Consider the following 20,259-nt stretch of genomic DNA (forward strand, 5'->3'; position numbering starts at 1 on the left):
AGTCAATATTTGAGTGGTTTGAAATTTGTCTATTTCCTTAAGGTGGCAGGGAGTGCAGAATTGCGAATTCCACATTGACGTGTGGTACCAGTGTTGAAATATCCATAGAAATCTGTTTTTGCTTATTTTTCTTTGAAAACTACTATGGAATTGCAGATACTTAGACTACATAAAGACATCTCGGTCCTATGCACCTGTCGATTTCCATGCCAGATGTAGTGAAAATTGGCCAAATCACCAAATTTATAGACCAAATTAGCCTAACCGGGCCTCACTTTGAACTCTGCCATTCATCCATTTTGTATTTTTAAATCCAATTTCGTAGCATATATGTATAGTGCGAACATAGATGCATACCCAGGTGGTGTGGAATGTGTCCCCAACCACCACTTTATTTCCCTAATTTTCACTTGAAAAAAAGTGGATGGATAACAGCCGAGCGTCTGGTCGACTTTTGTTCTGATGTTTATGTTTTAGCCTCAACCGGAAGTACGGAGCTAGGAATTTTAAAACACCCGCCATGTAGAATCATTAACCGTTCCTCATTCCCCAGATATATTAAAGAATTAATAATGATAAATAACCAGTAAGATAGATATGCCTTTATATCTACCCTGTCCTGTTTATACAGAAAATCGACCGGGGCCAAATTACGAAACCGCTCCCCTGCCACCTAAGTCCTTAACATTATTTAGATAAAGTCAATTAAGCAATAATGTAAAGAATTTATCTTCAATGTTTTTATTATCGTTGTTGCTTTCATCCTATTTTAATATACTTAACAGGATATTATCTACTATTTCGTAATTACATTTAAATGTATGACAGAAAGCCCGTCTAGATATAATACACAAAAATATAATTAATACACAGGTATCTCCTTATTACACGAAAACGTGTTTATTGTTTTGGTCAAAGTATGGAACTGCATTTCTTAAAGAACAAATTTGCTCATTTAAGCGAACTATTGTTTAATTTTCAACTGGCTACGTGTAAGCAGAAACCCTGTTACTTATCACAGCCCGACGTTTAGAGGAACAAATGTAATTGCTTATAAAATATCTAGTTTACCATGTTGATATGAGACAGACATATTGCAAATATGAGCCGCTCCATAAGAAAATCAACATAGTGGTTTTGTGACCAGCATGGATCTAGACCAGAATGCGCAATAAACTTTGAAAGCGAACAGCATGGATGCGCAGGCTGGTCTGGATTCATGCTGGTCGCAAAGCCACTATGTTGGTTTTCTCATGGCGCGGTTTATATTGCAATTATATTTACAATGTCAATATTAGTTCTAACAGCGAATGTAAAGTGCAATAAAACAGCATAACTGCAATTCATCCAACTGTACAATGGCGTCATGAAGTAAAGAAAGGATCAAAAGAAATTTAACGTTTAAATGTTTTTATCTTCAAAATCAATTGTCATTTTATTTTTTATCTTTGAGCAATGAAATATTATATGTAACACGTAACTACATAATTTTATTTATAAAACCTATTTAGAAACCAGGGGCCGTATTCATAAAGCATCTTAAGTATAAGTATAAGAAATTGATTATTTACTTAAGTATTACTGAAGTAAGAAATTTATTTACTTAAGAATATTTGTTATTCATAAAACAACTTAATAAGTAACTCTTGGCTTTTGTTGTGGACGAAAACATTAGAAAAAAAACAACATTAATTTCAGACAGATACAACATGCACAGTTATGTTTAAAGTGCTTTTATCTGAAAAAAAAACAACACTTTAATCGTACTCACGACGCTATTTTGTTTTCTGACTTAAGTCATTTCTTACGTATCTTAAGTTTAAGCTGTTTTATAATAGGACTTAAGTTTTTTACTTAGTCTTAAGCTGAAATCAACACAAACTTAAGTAAAATCTTCAACTTAAGTCAAAACTTATACTTACGATGCTTTATGAATACGAGCCCCAGAACTTTAATCCTAGTTGTAATTTAAATTAGATAAAAGAAAACATTAAGTGTAACTTTATCTAAACTTGACAACATTATATTTATTTGAACGTTGTAGAATTGAAAGTAAAAAAATATTTAGGAATAAGGTGCAGAACAAATACATAATTTAAAAAATAAACCAATAAAAGGTTTAATCGTGTCTTAAAATAAAAATGATATAATCATAAATTTTCCTTTCATCACGTTTATATATATGGTATCGTTAGGGATCAGGCAAAATTGCAAGAAAGCACAAAAAGTTACTTTCGCAAAGTATGTGAATCGAACATTAATTATACACAAATTTGTCGATTTATCTTATTTTGAGACGTAAAAACTAGCTGAAGAAATACCCACAGACAGAAGATTTCACATAATACCTATTGATATAACAATTGTATGATGCTTTGTCGGAATATGATATATAAATGCCATATGATAGAATTTCACGACAGGTAAAAATGCGATATCTAAATAATTATTTACTTTGCGTTATAATGTGAGAGCCATGACAAAGGGGGTATTCTAATAGATATTGTGCTTGTTCATCTTAACAGCTCTTTACAACCACTTTCTGCCTTCACAAGTAACAAAGAAAAAAATCTAATGGAGTTTGTAATCCTGAATAGACTGAATGGGCAATCGCTGTGTCAATACCTCCATTTGACATGATGCATCAAAAGATCGTGTGTTTGAAAAATGAAATTTAAACGACATTAATCAAATGCTTTAGTGTTGATTATACTAAAATTTAGTCAGAGTCTGTGAAGTTTTATAAAGAAGTTTCCTGAATAAGTATCAAAATCTCGGTTAATGTGAAATGTTGATGGGCATAATTCTATGTTTGGTAGAGTTTGTGACATAAGGACGTATAACTTATAACTGTGAATGTTGTGGTAATGGGTACTATATTGTAAATCTGTTTGAGTGTTCTATGCGGATATCTTCCGTTTTCACATCTGAACCGTCACATTATAATGGCAACAAGAAAACGGAAAACTCGAAGTGTCAGGTATTTATTTTTTTAGGCTTTTTTGTTTTTGTTTACCTTATCCTTTTTCTTGAGTCTACATGAACCACACAATTCAGTCAAAATAAATTTCCAAAACTTATAATTAAACAAATATAACACAGGAACACATTCATACCAATACTGACAACGAGCATCACACGAAGAAATTCAATCGTTTATTTTATATAAACAAAAGGAATAAAGCTACAATGTCACAATATAAGATAAAAACATAAAACCAGAAAATAAAAAAGACATAACAATATCGCGTAATGTTAAAAACGCTTCTATTGCGACCCTATGCACCACAGTGGCTATTGGTATCTATATATCTAATTCAGTTGCACAGAAAAGCATAAAAGATAAACTTATGGTCAGGTGAAATTATAAACCAATTAGCATTGATAAAAAATACTTTCAAAGTTCTTTTTTTTATACTGCACTGATCATCCATAATTAAAATGATATACAAGTTGACTATTATTCTTCTAAACTCTATGAACATGATCTCAAATTTTAGTATTTGCAACAATGAGCACTGTACGTATGTGTCTTATAACATTGAAACACTTTTTTCATTGTTATTTCTTTTTTTTATTTTTCTTACTCTTCTTTTTTCTTTCTTTTTAGTACATATCCTACTAATTATTAAACAGAGCTGATAAAATAATAAATAAATCTATAAAACACGGGATATGCGGTCACAAAAGTCGTCAATAAAATGGAGTAACTTTGCTTAGCAGTAACAAAAATGTCGTTATAAATATACATGATCAAAACGAGTTTTGTTCAGCTGTTTGAGATTTTTTTTTCTCTTTAAAACTTTCAATTACAAAAAAAGAAACTTTCAAGAATATCAGACTTCATGAACGCTTATCTATTTTCTATAATTCTCTTGTCGGAGTTGCAAATAAACTATAAAAAGTGATTCGATATTCGATATAGTGTCTACAAAATAAAGAAGAGTTATTTACTGTTCGTGGCGAAAATTTATGTAAAATAGAAAATAAAACTCTTTATCTATACTTTTTATACTTCATAGATGATCATTCAAAACAACTAAACGCTACCCGTACTTACAAAAACCCCATTACAATCAGTAATACAATACAGCTTACACTGGATTGTCTATCACTCTGCCTGTCAACGTTTAGTGGAACTTAATTTCACTACTGTCTGTCAGATTTTAGTGAGAATTCTTAGCCATATTTTTATATGCAACACGCGGTTCGAAGTATTTTCGTTGATGGTGGCTTGTTACAAACTGATGTAGAAATGGAATAATATTTGATTTCACAATTGGGTTGTAAAGCTTTCCTGCATCAAGGGTGTAATGGGTGTTCCATGTGTGATTTTCCAAAACGTTTTTCGTGTTGGCTGATGGGTGTCCATTAGATATTTAACACAACCTACATCTTTTTTTCGAGTCTGAATATACAAGTGCCACTTTGTCAATGCGAACCTTCCATTTTGATGAGTTAATAGTACAGTATTTTAAATTCCTGCTATAGTAATTAGGGTTTGACAACTATGACAATAAAATTCTGAGACCCATAAGTCATATTGTATAATAATAATTCAATGATCATTATTTTGACTGTATTCAAGTTATAAAGTTTCAATAATGGCCTCATTTATTTATCAGTGTTGAAAGCCGGTCTAGGTGTTAAGTTGGGCAATTTGTATGTTTTCCATTGGAAAACAATGAAAAATATTGTAGTTCGTACTGATGTCTTTAAGTTAAAAACTCACAATGGAAACCTCTTATACAGCGTCTCCAGGAATATCAGAACACTATCCAAAATTCAATGGCCTTATATAACTGTGAGTAATCAAGTAGGATAAATTGACATTTGATTCATATTAGGACTACATTAGACCGGCGATTGTTTTACAGTATGGCCGGGCTTAATAAGCCCAGTGCCGGATGAAAACTGGGAAAAAACAGCTATTAATGTTATTTTTATAATCTTTCGGGGGCATTTTGTACTTTCTAAGTAACAGCGATATCTTTATCTAGAATTTTTCTTGAACAAAGAACGCGTTTCTTTATCCTCATTTCACGTTGCTAAGATAAGCCGGTGGATGTCATTGACAATACGTGTCTTTCTTCGATGCGACAGAAACTAAATGTAAACTCACAAAACACATGTTCTTTACTGCCATCAATCAGTATGCCAATATTTGTTTTAAATTCTCTCCCGTGGCTTCAAAGTTTTTGTCTAGGCGCCCGTTTCCGGAGTCCTACTTATGATAAAGTTTGGATTAAGGTAGAAATGGTTTCGTAAAAAAAAATTTTTAAGCAGTTTTTTTGTTGACTTTGATGTAACTTCTAGGGACTACTCGATACAAAAAGACGTAGAAATTCTTGTATAAAAGCCCAATGTAGGACACATTTTTAAAAAATGTGATAAAAGATGTTTTGTAAAACAGGGCCCAGATTAAACGAAAAAAAGAAGAACAAAGATACGTAGATCAAACTAATTCCTGAAAAGTGACAAGTCTATGCCATTTCTTATAATGTAAAAACAATAATTATAGACATTAAAATGGCACGAATATTTACATATTTTAATATTTGACCTTTGCTCTCGGCCTTCATCTTTACAATAATGTAATGTTCGCAAGAAGCCATGCTCAGCTGCATTATGACCTTATATTGTTAAATGTTGGCATAGCGTCGACTTAATATGTTATGAATGGTGTTCACGAGTGAAAGATATACTTGATCCAACACGTAAAATAAAAATGAACAACTTTTTATTTACAGTTTCAACTATGATTAATTCTCTTAAATTTGTTTTACCAGTTACAAGTATATTTGATATTTTGACTGTGAAATAAGAAAGATATATCAGTTTAATATTTCAAAAATTCGCTGAAAAACAGCGTGTAATTTAAGAAACATTAAAAAAAAGTAAATTATGAGAGACAGTGCACATCCGTGCATCACTGATATACAGATTCATCTTAAGTGTGTGTGTGTGGGGGGGGGGGGGGGGGGGGGGGGGGGGGGGGGGGGGGGGTGGTTATGTGGTTATTGATTGCCCTAGTGTTTTAAGCATGTCTGGTTTGACTTATATCATTTGACTTGAAGGCAATGTCTGACGTCTAGACTTCGACTGTCCTTTTAGCCTCATATTCTTAGTGTAGCATAAAAACATAAAGCGACATACTTTCACATAATAAAATGTGTCCACTTTAAGAATTGTTAAGTTATAAGGCGCACATGCATGTTCTTGAGACTGTGGCAATTAAAGCCTACCTATAAAGTGTATGTTGATAACAAAGATCCAAAGGTCGGTCCTTAAAATTTAAGTACTGCTTTTTATTAGAAACTACAGTTTAGAACTTGAAAGGGGACATTTTAAGTATGCTATAAACAATTATTATAATGTTAATAACAATAATCATAATCATAATCATAATCATAATATTATTTATCAATGATAATAATAATAATGCATTGTTCAATTGTATAACACAATAACACATATAAAATTTAGGTACTGTTTTAACATTATAAAACAGTTTAGCACTAGAGAGGGGACTTTTTAATAATAATAGTAATAATAATAATACATTGTTCAAGAAGTATAACACATTTAGAGATATCAAGTCTAATATAATATAGTTCTCTAAGTAAAATAACTTAGACCAAGAATTGAAATAAGATATGTGTGAACAAAGTAACGCTTAATGATCGGTGTGAAAGAAAAAAAAAGAATTTCACTGCTAGAACATCACAAAAATATGTACAAGTGGTTAAAGTCGCATAATGCGGTGACTAGGAGTAAGATAGTAAACATATTTTCAGACAAGATGAGAAACATGACTCAACTCGATGCCCTATCATTTTCAGTGATGGTCACTTCAAACATTTAATGCGTCTTAACTTCACACGAGGCAGGAGGGTGTGATTAAAGAGAATAACTGGAGGGAAGGTTAATTAATGGTAATGATTAACATGTATCATGTCACGGTATTACAGGGTGTATTAATTAGTGTAATTAGAGCAACATAAACCTGGACTGGCGATAAATATTTGGAAAATGTCCTACGTCATTTAGGTACTTATTTATATCAACATGGTCCATGCGTAGTAATGTGATATAAACAACATCTTAGACAGTACTAATTAATAAATATAATTGATGAGCAGTTATCGCGATACGAAAGTTGATAGAGTTCACAGTGCTATTTGTATTTTTAGAATATAGAGATAAATAACAAAAACATTTCTGTTTCGACGCCCATCTTTCTCTTTAAATCAAAGGAACTACTAACCGCGTATACGACACATTTTATTCTTACAAAATAGTCCATCATATACTAAATATTAGAAATTCCTAATATATCACATTTAACATTATATTGCTGTTCTAAGAAGTACAATCACTATCGTCAATATTATTATCATTATTATCATTATTACTATTATATTATCCTAGTTGTTACTATTGTTATCATTATTAACATTACCATTTTATCATCATCATTGTCATCAGCAATACCACCACCACCATTGAATTGAATTGAATTTTCATTGGTATTAATACAATAATTATCAATATTGTTGCTGCTGTTGCTGTTGTTGTTGTTGTTGTTGTTGATATTGTTGCTGTTGTTGTTGCTGTTGTTGCTGCTGCTTCTGCTGTTGTTGTTGCTGCTGCTACTACAATTGCTGCTGCTGCTGCTGCTGTTGTTATTGCTGCTGCTGCTGCTACTACTACAATTGTTGTTGTTGTTGCTGCTGCTGACATAAATAAGAATTATAACATAAACATGGCTAAAATCTGTATACAACTGTCCGATCACTTGCCAGGATAGTTGCTACTGGTTCTCGCCTGGAATCTTGCTTAAAACAGCTTGCACGTATAGAAATAAAATATACCCATATTATAATGTTATGAATCATACGTCTGCCTGTCAATGAAACTGGATTTTCACTTTCCTCGCAATCCCTGATTTAGGTTAAGTCTGTCCGATTTGCATTTGAGCCGCGCCATGAGAAAACCAACATAGTGCATTTGCGACCAGCATGGATCCAGACCAGCCTGCGCATTAGAGAAACTGTTAGCGAACAGCATGGATCCTGACCAGACTGCGCAGGCTGGTCTGGATCCATGCTGGTCACAAATGCACTATGTTGGTTTTCCCATGGCGCAGCTCATTTTTTCTAGACAAAACTCTAGCATGTTCTTACCAGTTCGAGGAGCATTGGTCCTTGAAACATAAAACTGAAAGAAAGTTTAGGTAGTCAGTGCAGTCATATTATCAGGGTTTCATTTTAATCAAAAGTTTAGTTGCAATATATTAATTAATTCTTGTGTATTTGATGTCTACAGTCAGCATTTCTGACAACAGCAGGGTTTCTTTTTTTCATGGGTGGCTTACATTGTACTTTAGTTCGAAATATCAAACGCGGATGATTTAACTACCTTTTATAAACGAATACAATCAACCACAAAAACATATCAAATTAAATTTAGATTTAATCAATTTGTTAACAAAAGACAATATTTTACCAAAATGATTTAACGTTTATCGGACGTCATAAGAATGGATTATCTAGTTGATAATAAAATGTTTTGGATTTTAAATTAGATAAATGGTGTAAACACTTTTGTGGTGATCCTAACGTAAAAAAGGTGTTTACTGAAATATAAAAGCGTACACTTTTCATCAATTTATTTTTCAAATTTAGCACTTTATACGCGCAAAATATTGTGAATCGCGGACGTAGATATTTACCTGTGAATAGACGATATTCAATTGACGAGAGCCCATTGATGTCAAATGATGTATTATTAATATATATTGATATGAACCTTAAACTCTGTTGTCCGAAACTGTGCTATTTTCAAAATCATCAACAAGTTTAGTGCATTTTTATTCATAAAAGTACAGGTGGCAGAATGCTATAGTTCGTCTCGCAAATGATTTCGGCAAAATAAGATCTAAGAAATTTTGTTCGGGCAAGACAGGCATATCTTCCATTGGACTGATTTTTTTGCCGTTAGCATTTTGTTCTTACGACAGCCGATTTGTTATTAAAAGTCATTATTGTAGGGTGAATTAAATACATTTTATACGTAATACATGTACTATATGCTTATAAAATTGACCCCTTCAAATTGATATACTTTATGCAAGTTCAATGTTTCAACTTGCAAACTTGATGGAACAGCAAAAACGAACACGTTGTCAAAATCACCAAGAAAATCATATAAATATTTCAGAAAAATATTGAATATTGAATCGAAAGCTTTTTCTTAAAGTTCCAATTGTGTTTAAGAGTATCCGACAACAGCTGGTTTTTCAAAATGTTTTGTACAGCCCCGTGCCAACTTAAGGGATTCTGTGCGAGTTTTCCTCTCCAGAAGTGTTCGTTGTATATTTCTGTTTGAATATGTTAAGCAGTTTCAGTTATTCATCTATTTCTCGAAAGCTTTATTCATACATCAATTAGTATATTAAAGTGAGATCCATATAAGTATCACTAATGCAGACATAGGGATAAGATTTTATTAGAAAAAATCTATATACCCCACCTTTAAAACGGGTTGAACTGTCCAAAATACCGATAAAGAAATTCAATTTCAGAAAAATATCAGAACAAGTCAAATAGTCTAAAATAGTGATAATCCGTTTAAGAAAAGATCACTGTTGCTTAAATAAGTTAAATAATCACGGCCTCTGGGTCCAAGGATTCGTCACATAAAAATTACCTGATTTGTAAATGGAAGCTAAAGAACCAAAATTTTTCTGTCCAAAAAATGCCGCACAGACTATATGCCTGTGAACTTTATTCAAATGCACTTTAAGGAGTATGTGTACTTGTAAAGCTTATAAAACGACGACCATTGAAACAGCACTTCTCTTTTAAATCAAAGTTATTTTGCACATCATTAGCATGAATAAGACATTAAAAGGAACTGATCTTTGATGAGAGCAAACTTTGATAGTGGAACTTATGTTAATAGAAAGGAAAACATAGACATTATATATCTCTACTGAAGAATTTGGTATTGAAGGAATGAAATACAAAGGCAGTGGATTTCTTCCACATCTTGTGATAACAAGGTTAGTACCAGTTTATGTCACTGTTCTGGGGGAATATCGCTAAATATTAGTTAAATAGCAATTGTATGTATTGTACCGGCATTATCATAGTGTCTGTTATCACATATTCGTACCCACGACAGCAACGCTGATAGTAATTGTACAGACATAATCAGACATCGGCAACAATGTCAGTAATTATACAGACATAATCACACATCAGCAACAATATCAGTAATTATACAGACATAATCACACACTAACACTGATAGTTATTATTCAGACATAATACCACATCAGCAACTATTATTATTATTATTATTATTATTATTATTATCATACCAGATTTATATAACGCCCTTTTCATGACAAACACGTTCAAAGGCGCTTTACATATAGCAAACGCAGCCACACAGGGCGCGAAATTCATCCTCTACTAGTACAGACACAGAGCGATCTGACCAGCAGGACAGAGTGAGATAAAGCCCCCAGAACAGATAGAGAGAAATCTTTTTAGATACAGGCCTGTCTGGCTAACTTAGCCTAGCTCTTTGCGAATAGACAGTCTGGTTCTTTAACGCGCCCGGTGTATAATACCGATACACGCGAAGCCGTCTTTCCAGGGAAGAACCAGTACAGGCCTCTTGGTTAGGTGGGAGACACACGGTAGCGTCTCAGAAATTTCCAATGCCTGCACTGGGATTCGAACTCCGGACTTCTGGATTGACAGTCAAGCGTGTTACCACTAGACCACCGGCCCACCTATATACAGAGATAATCACACATCAGTAACAATGATAGTAATTATACAGACATAATCACACATCAGCGACAATGACAGTAATTATACAGACATAATCACACATCATCAACAATGATAGTAATACAATAGACAGCAACAACGGCAGTAGTGATACAGATATAATCACACATCAGCAATAATGATCAACATACATTATCACACATCAGCGCATGACTGATATCACATATAACATCATGAAATGAATAATTAACAACATATCACACAAACATATAATATACAGACATTCAGGACAATGACAGTATTATACAGACATAATCACACATCAGTGGCAATGAATTGTAATTATACAGATATAATCACACATCAGTGACAACGATAGTAATTACGCAGTCATAATAACAAATCAGCGACAATGACAGTAATTATACAGACATAATCACACATCAGTGGCGATGAAAGTAATTTTACAGACAATATTACATATCAGCAACAATAATAGTAATTATACAGACATAATCACACATCAGCAACAATGATAGTGATTATACAAACATAATCACACATCAGTGTCAATGATAGTAATTATACAGACATAATCACACCTCAGTGGCAATGAAAGTAATTATGCAGACAAAATTACACATTAGCAACAATGATAGACATTATACAGACATAATCGCACATCAGTGGCAATGATAGTAATTATACAGACATAATCGCACACCAGTAGCAATGGAAGTAATTATACAGACATAATCACTCAACAGTAACAATGATAGCAATTATGCTGACATAATCACACATCAGTGGCAATGAAAGTAATTACGCAGACAAAATTACCCATTAGCAACAATGATAGTAATTATACAGACATAATCACACATCAGTGGCAATGATAGTAATTATACAGACATAATCACACAACAGCAACAATGATAGTACACATCAGTGATAATGATAGTTATTATACAGACATAATCACACATCAGTAGCAATGGAAGTAATTATACAGACATAATCACTCAACAGTAACAATGATAGTACAATGTATGATAGTTTAACAACATAATCACATCAGTGCAATGGAAGTATTATACATACAAACATAACATTGAACAATGATAGCAATTATCAGACATAATCACACATCAGTGATAATGATAGTTATTATACAGACATAATCGCACATCAGTGGCAATGATTGTAATTATACAGACATAATCGCACACCAGTAGCAATGGAAGTAATTGTACAGACATAATCCAATCAGTACAATGAAGTAATTATCTGACATAATCAGTCAATCAGTGCAATGAAGAATTATGCATACAAAATTACACATTAGCAACAATGATAATTATTATACCAACATAACCACACATCAGTTTCAAAGATAGTTATTATATAAACAGACATCTCAACAACTTTAATATGAATCACACATCATGAATAAACGAGGTAGACATGAACAATTGAACAAAGACTAAACAGATAATCAAATCGAAAGCATTAGTAGTGTCTGTTGCGTGTTATTCATCATGTAATATGAAAAGAAGCGATGGTGAAATGTACGTTTTAACATGCTGAAAAATGTAACAAAGCATGGTTTATGCATGACCTCTACCTTTGCATGGGTGATCGAAAGTTTTTGTGCGTTGTATGATAATGTTTAAAATAATTCGATCCTCATTTGCTTGTCTTTGTAACAAAGAGCACAAGTGCCTAGTTAAACTAAAAATAAATCTGTTGAACATTCGAGTTAGTAGCATTTGATATGAATGTCATTACATATACATATATAACAATTATATGTGTAAAGCCGATTATTCTCTTGTTTGCAGAAAATTTCCAGTGGATCGTTTGACAAAAATATTTGTTTTGTTTTGGATTTAACGCCGTTTTTCAACAGTATTTCAGTCATGTAACGGGGGGCAATTAACCTAACCAGTGTTCCTGGATTCTGAACCAGTACAAACATGTTCTCCGCAAGTAACTCCAACTTCCCCACTTGAATCAGAGGTGGAGAACGAATGATTTCAGACATAATGTCTTTTTTCAAGTCAGGGAGAACATACGCCCCGCCCAGGGATCGAACTCACGACCCCGCGATCCGTAGACCAACGCTTTCCCTACTGAGCTAAGCTGGCTTTGACAAAAAGAAATATCACATGAATTTTAGTATTTATATAATTTAGTAAATTCTATGAAAACTTTTTGTCACTTTTATCTGGTTATCAACGAGTGAATATTTTCTTGGTAGCATTTCAAGATAGATTGTGTTTAAAGGTGTACTAGACCTAAATTTCATATTTGAAAATATGAATAAGTTGTACACGCAGCTTATGTAAACATAAAATTAACAGGTTAATGTGTATTAACAGGACTATGCATTAGGATTTTTTTTCTTTAACACACTCACACACTAAATTGAGGCATAACCAAACACAGTAGAGATGTGTACTACAACAAAAAACTGAAAGACTTTTTAATAATGGAGTGTTGCTATATGATATTTAACTACGAATGAAACTCTACATAAACAATTTATAATATTTAAATACTTAGTAAGATTAAATACATTTGTTGAGAAATTTCTACATTTGAAGTAAATATCTGAAGATAAAAAATCAGCGAAAGATAAGCATTAGGCATCTTTAAGGAAAATATCTTATAACTTCCTTTAGATACGGTCACAGCAAGAAAACCTTGTTGTATGAGTTTCATTAACACCATCAAACAACGTTTATAAATTATACACGTTACAAATCATAGTCAAAATGTGTAAGTGGTTAAACCATTGTGAATGAACATTTTAAGAAAGCTTTTCAAATTTCTCTAAAAAGCATTGGAATTACATATTTTTTACATTTATATTTATTAAGAAATAAATATTTCATTTTTCTATTTGAAAAAATAAATCATATTGTATAAATTCGGAAAAGGTGATGAAAACAAAAATTGAAACCTGTTAATCCACTTTTTATATATCTTTTTGATAAAAATTAATTGAAAAACATAAAACTTCTAAGTTTATTTTATTTATATCTATAGATATATACATTCATTTTAAATATTTGCTGACCTAATTTAGAAAGAATACTAGAGACTAGATTACAAACGGAAATTTACAAATCAATTTGAACAAACAAGTTGAAAACGTACAGAGGAAACGAACAAAATCGTCATTGTTTGAAACTCAGTCATCTTCACATCAACCTCTACCTGCCTGTACAGATGGTGAAGAACCAATTTAGAAACCATTGTGTTCTCAATATTCGATCAGAACTTGAAACGGAAATCGAAATTAACGGATTTTTAATTGCAAAATCAATTACAGTTCATTGTATAAAGTTTGCATTCAAATTGAAAATGACTCTGAATGAGAAACATTTTAGTCTTAACGGCGATACTGCTGCGCATTTTAGTCTATCATTTTCATTTCTTCTGCTGAGTTGCTTTGGAAATGGACGTATTGGAATGCGTATCTAATGGCATTTTTTTCTTTCAGTGACGTCACGGATGATGTCAGCACTTGCACGAGCAACGGTCAAGGAGAATTGTTGCAGGTGAGTAACGAACATGAGTTAATACATTGCTTAACCCCATTGATGTTTCTAGATGATATTGTAATTTTAGACTTTCGTAGCAAGAATTGTTTCTTGTACACCACATACAATTCCCGCTACTAAAGTCTAAAATTACTAGATGATATTGTAATTTTAGACTTTAGTATGATATTGTATTTAAGAGTTTGGTTGCAAGAATTGCTTTCTTGTACACCACATACAATTCCCGCTACTAAAGTCTAAAATTAATAGATGATATTGTAATTTTAGACTTTAGTATGATATTGTATTTTAGACTTTGGTAGCAAGAATTGCTTTTTGTACACCACATACAATTCTCGCTACTAAAGTCTAAAATTAATAGATGATATTGTAATTTTAGACTTTAGTATGATATTGTATTTTAGACTTTGGTAGCGATTGTTTGTGGAAAACAATTCTCGTTACTAAAGTCTAAAATTACAATATCATCTACATAAATCCCTATATCCCTAGATTTATTCTTGAAAACTTCTCTATTCTTACCCTTGAAAGTATATCCTTCAATACTGGGGTTATATTGAGACTTTTTTAATCACTGATTAAAACTAGATTGCAAAATCACTTTGCACAAAATTGGAATAACTCTATTGACACTTTCCTAAATGCCTTGTATGCCACATGGATAAAAAAGTACATTGTTTTGAAAAGTATTTGGACATTTTGCCATATACATGTAATTTAGCTAAAACTCTTCGCAAATTTAGAACTATGAATCATTCTTTACATATTGAGAAAGAGAAAATGAACTTAAGTAATACCGTGACATCATACTTTGACCCAGGGTTATTATTATTGTTTGTTCTTCATGTTCCTGAAGTCCATTCTTTGTTCATTTAGATCTATAACAGACATCCGTATTAGGGGCGCTGCAGATAAATCTACCCCTCTTGACAAGACTGAAATGAAACTTCTATCATTTTTTGGGTTCTATGGTTTCAAAGCTCAAACACTCGTCGTATTGTCACGAACACTCTTGTTATATAGATATCTATTATGATTGTATAATGAAATATGTATCATTTATATCGAACTTAACGTTTGAGGTATTGCAATTGTAAAATGGTCAAAAAAAAAAGAGAGAACAAAAAAACAAGAAAAGAAAAATAAAATAACTAGGACAAGGTATTATTTTAGCTAGACTGGGCCAAAATAGCTGTACTGCCCACTCCACCCTAGGTGACTTGTTTAGGTCTTGTTCATACTGTCTCATATAGGATAATAGTGGTTGGTCCGTTGATACGGACTTAATGTTTTCCACTCGAAAATGTTAAAAGTAATTGGAACTACGAGTGCATATCTTACAGGTCTAAAAGAACTAAGCGTTGGAAAAGAGATGGACTTAAAAAAATGAGATTGAATGGTATTTGAATGGTATTTTATTAGCACAACAGAAATGCAATGACAAAGTATATATGAGCCGTGCCATGAGAAAACCAACATAGTGGCTTTGCGACCAGCATGGATCCAGACTCCATGCTGTTCGCTTTCAAAGCCTATTGCAATTAGAGAAACCGTTAGCGAACAGCATGGATCCTGACCCGACTGCGCGGATGCGCAGTCTGGTCTGGATCCATGCTGTTCGCAAAGCTACTATGTTGATTTTCCCATGGCGCGGCTCATATATATATCCAGTCTTTTCAAGACGTATATACCTGCATGGGGTTAGTGTGTCACATTCAGATAGGTTAATGTGCAAGTCACGCGGTACAGCCCCCTTACACAATGCCTTATTTCATATGACTATAATTAGCAATCACTTATTATACGTTGCATTACTTTAAAGAATACTTTTAAATCGTGACAGTCTTTATTCTCAATCATAAATCTTCTTTGAAAGTACTATGTTTGAATATAAACATTAATAATGGGTGTATAAATATGTTTTAAAGATGTATATTGAATGTACCCCCTAGTGATATAATAGACTGGTGACAGCCGAATATATAAATTAATAGTAGTACATGTAATGAAAAAAAAAATGCCCATAGAGCAGTCAACTGCCTTTTCTTTGTTCTTTTATACATTTAAAAATACTGCATTAAACGTTGAAATATTGAATACCATTCAAAATTTTGAAATCATATTTGAACAATTTCGAACTCTTCTGCAATAAAACTTATAACAAAGTAAGCCGAATGGTATTAAAATATGTTAAAGTCAGCAATGGTCATAACGGAATGTCTAATGTTCATCTTTTATGTAATATTTTGAAAGTCTTTCAAGGTAAAAAGACGCATTTTAATGTAGTTTGAATGAGATAATGGCCTTAAAGTGATAGCACAAATACGATGGAAGTATTTCAAAGCATCATAATGGCTCCTTTTACACAAGAACATACATACAGAAACAGAAAACTTTTTAGCTTAGATACTCTTACCTTAACTTGCACAACAACCAGGTCAGTTGTAAAAGTATGGCGTAATTACATGTCCTTATATCCAAAACTGTTGTCGGTTGAGGACCTTCAAACAGAAGTACAAAGCGTTGACAGAGCTAAATCATTTGTAAACTGCAATGAAATCATCAAAAATACACAACAAAATGTTCATATTTTATTTCCTAACTTATTTGTTTTTGTTTCAGATGCGACTGCTGCAGACGGATGAGAAGTATCGAAGCCGCTTCTTGTATGACCAGATTCAATCCTTTGAGGATAAGGTTTATCGCTCATATGAACAGTTTAGTGTCGATCTATTGCACAGAATGTTCCTGTCGCTTTCAAAACGTACCGTAGTTGACGCCAGAAAAGTAAAGACAATAGCAAACCTTCGGAAGTGCTTCCTAGATCTGAAGAATCTGATTCGTTGTAAGCTACGTCATCGTCACGTGAGAACAACACCGGAAGAAGAAAAACTCGTGAATTATTTCACGTGGTTTTTCAAATATTTAGATTACCTTCGAAAGCTCCGCGCTAACTTTGTGGAAAGAATTTTTTCACCGCTGTTTCGTTATTTCTATCTGGTTGGGTATGATCTTCCTGATCGTGAAAACACACCTGATTCCATTGTGTCATCTCCAAGTGTGCTGTCATTTCGAAGTATTGACAGTGGTTACAGTGACGTCAGTGGATTAACACTTACACTCGCCGAGGGTGGCCGTTTGTCTGGAAGCACCTCTGCACAGTCCGGTTTCCATGAGACACAGGAAGCTCGTAGAAGGCTTGTAACAAAACAAGCGCTCATCTCTCTCGGCCGAGAGTTTCGTGACATAAAGAAACTGTATGATACGTCGGAAATGGAAAAGCTTGCTCAGAGACTTTCACATCTGAAAGAGAGAACTGACCATCTTTTGGATCAAGAAAACTCTTTAGACCAACAGCTTCTTTGTCAAGACAGCGAGAGATCAGTTTTTCATTTGAAAGTTGCCAATTTTGGAAATGAAAAGGTTCTACGCTTTGTTCCAGACATTCTTCTGAAATTTCAAAAGGCGGCTTGGTTGGCGAGACGGTGGCTAGAACAAGATGATCAGAAAACTAAAGACCTGAATGTAAAGTTGGAAAAACTGACACAACTAGAAGAAAACATGAATAGAAAACTGAGTTCCCTTTCAAAGGAAATTCAGTTGAAAGAACTAGAGCTAGAATCGAAAGCTGATTTGCTGAATAATCTTCTGGAAAGGGAGAACAGATCAAACAGTTTAAGCCAAAGTGTTTACGATTTGGAAAAAAGAAAGGGTGTATTGACTGAGAAGGTAACAGTGTTGAATTCTGAAAGAGTCCAACTCTGTGAAAAAATTACAGCAGCGGTCAAAAGGGAAGATAGAAAAGCGTATAAACAACTAAAAGCGTTCTACGACAAGAACAAACTGCAAAGATTTGCCGTTGAGCGACAGATAGCGAATATAGATTATCACATTAATCTTGCGGAGTCGGACATGAATATTGAACTAGAATTGAAGGCAGACGTCATACATACTACAAATGATGTGCAGGATAAATGCGAAGAAATAGAGCAAAGACTTGAAAAGGCAAAGAAAGAACAAAAAATAATACAAGCCGCTCTTATTCCTATATCTGAAGACAGGAAGTTTGTCAAGGAACAGCTTCAGGCAGAAGAAGGCTTTACCGTAGGAGATGACAAACCAGCTCTCCGAGCAGAATTTATAAATTCAGTCGCATATGACCCAGATCGTGTAGTAGATTTAAATTCGGAATACATCGGACACAGAGCTATTGGAAATCCGTTGTCTTTACTCATTACGTCACTTCCTGAAGGCGGGCACGTGTCCTCAAAACCGGTGCAAATACAAAAGAATAAATCATTGCCGCAAGTCAATAGCAGCAAAGTGGATAATGTGCCGCAGACCACGAAAGTTATAGATTCTATGGCGTCGTTGCACAGACAGCTGTATACACCTGAAGTAATGGCTTCAGAATGGTGACACAGTTTGTCTGCAGTGCAAGAAGTACTTCTTCAGCGACCGCGAAGTACAAAACAACGTCTTTTGGTACATGATGACAATGTAGTTCTGAATTGATTGAAACGGCTTGTAGTGGTGATGTTTTTGTTGATGCATTTGGACTACTAGATAAAAAACTGACACTATTAAAGTGACACCTTGCCCATACCTGAAAGTGTAAATATGACCGCAGATTATTCTTAATATGAACTTGGAGGAATAATATGGCCGCTTTCTTGCATGCCGGACAGAATTTTCCCGTATTTTTGCCGGTGCTAGAAAAACTCGTCCTTCATGACTCACATGTTATAATTTATGAATGAATGCGTAAATTCATACGCCACTAAAATGAAATTGTATCTAAAAGAAAACTATTCATATCGCTTTATTTGTTCTGTTAACGGCATGCAAGAAAAAGAGCATATCACTAGTTAAATATGAGGATAGAAATATCTGGCGCTCGGGTGACTGTTTTGCGGTAACTCGGCATAACCTCGTTACCGCCTAAACAGTTGCCCTAGAACCAGATATTTCTATCCACACCTTCAACCAGTGAAATGTGATTGTTATAGTCTTCGTAGTGTAGGATACTATATAAATTATGTTGCAATAGATTGAAATTCTCAACCAATCTTAAATAGCGGTTATTTTCTCATCGTGTTTCATTTCTGAATTAGAACAAGTAATGTGACATACATGCATACATTTCTTATTTCATCATGAAAAGGCTATTATTCAAAAGACTCTATAATGCCTGATCTGCCGGTGCGGCTATGATATACTGTTTGTCTAAATGTTTAGAAAAATAAAACGATTGCAACTATAGGTTTTACTTGTTTAAAATGTCATATTTGTTTCTTAAATGAAATGTGATGTTGGACCGATGTAAACAAATAGATCTGAGCCTTGTGTTGGACCTGGCCCAACATATAGGTTACATTCTACCAATTCAATTCCTTATTTATTTCATATTAATAACAAAACATTCAGACCTCATTTTCAGCACTTTAAAGCATTTCAATAATATGAAAACCATATATGGTCATTTAGTATGACATGTCTTCTTATCAAAAATAGAAAAATATTGACATGTTATGTTGAATATATGAAAAATAATCTGTTCTGAGAAACATCACCCTCTAAAAATGCCCCCATGAAAACAGCCGTTTAGCAGTTACGCGTAGGTAGGCAAAGAATAAAACTTATTCCAAGAAATTTACAATGAAAATGGTCTAGATCTATTCTCAATACTATAAGCAATAAACATAAGCCAACAATTTAACTGTCACCTCCTCATGTCACTCATTATACCAGATTTCATCCATAGCATGGAACTACATTTTGGACTACTTCACATGTAACACTGAGTAGTCACTTCCGGTTTGGTGTAATCCGTCCGCTTGTACAGGTCGGAACAAAAACCTAAGTTTTGTTTGACGTACATA

The 20,259-nt window shown here is 33.4% G+C and overlaps 1 protein-coding gene across 3 annotated transcripts; it reads left to right on the plus strand.

Moving 5' to 3' along the window:
- The first annotated feature begins 2,723 nt into the window (after positions 1 to 2,723).
- LOC123531737 (uncharacterized) lies at positions 2,724 to 19,637 on the plus strand. Of its 3 annotated transcripts, XM_045312964.2 has the most exons (4): positions 8,539 to 8,784; positions 9,896 to 10,066; positions 14,317 to 14,374; positions 17,000 to 19,637. In XM_045312964.2, the coding sequence occupies exons 2-4, from the start codon at positions 10,020 to 10,022 to the stop codon at positions 18,794 to 18,796; spliced, it is 1,902 nt and encodes a 633-aa protein (XP_045168899.2). In that variant the 5' UTR covers positions 8,539 to 8,784; positions 9,896 to 10,019; the 3' UTR covers positions 18,797 to 19,637. The 3 variants fall into 3 exon arrangements, with proteins under 3 accessions (XP_045168900.2, XP_045168899.2, XP_045168897.2); XM_045312965.2 differs by lacking the exons at positions 8,539 to 8,784; positions 9,896 to 10,066 and adding an exon at positions 2,724 to 2,980; XM_045312962.2 differs by having other exon boundaries at positions 8,539 to 10,066.
- The last annotated feature ends 622 nt before the right edge of the window (positions 19,638 to 20,259 follow it).

This window comes from Mercenaria mercenaria, chromosome 11, assembly GCF_021730395.1.
Source record: "Mercenaria mercenaria strain notata chromosome 11, MADL_Memer_1, whole genome shotgun sequence".
NCBI classification, from domain to species: Eukaryota; Metazoa; Mollusca; class Bivalvia; order Venerida; family Veneridae; genus Mercenaria; species Mercenaria mercenaria.

Excerpts from the sequence above, each read along its gene's own strand:
- LOC123531737 (XM_045312962.2), top strand. The coding sequence starts at position 10,020 with ATGAAATACAAAGGCAGTGGATTTCTTCCACATCTTGTGATAACAAG. Across the intron at positions 10,067-14,316 it reads CCACATCTTGTGATAACAAG|TGACGTCACGGATGATGTCA; the intron begins GTTAGTACCAGT and ends TTTTTCTTTCAG. Across the intron at positions 14,375-16,999 it reads GTCAAGGAGAATTGTTGCAG|ATGCGACTGCTGCAGACGGA; the intron begins GTGAGTAACGAA and ends TTTTTGTTTCAG.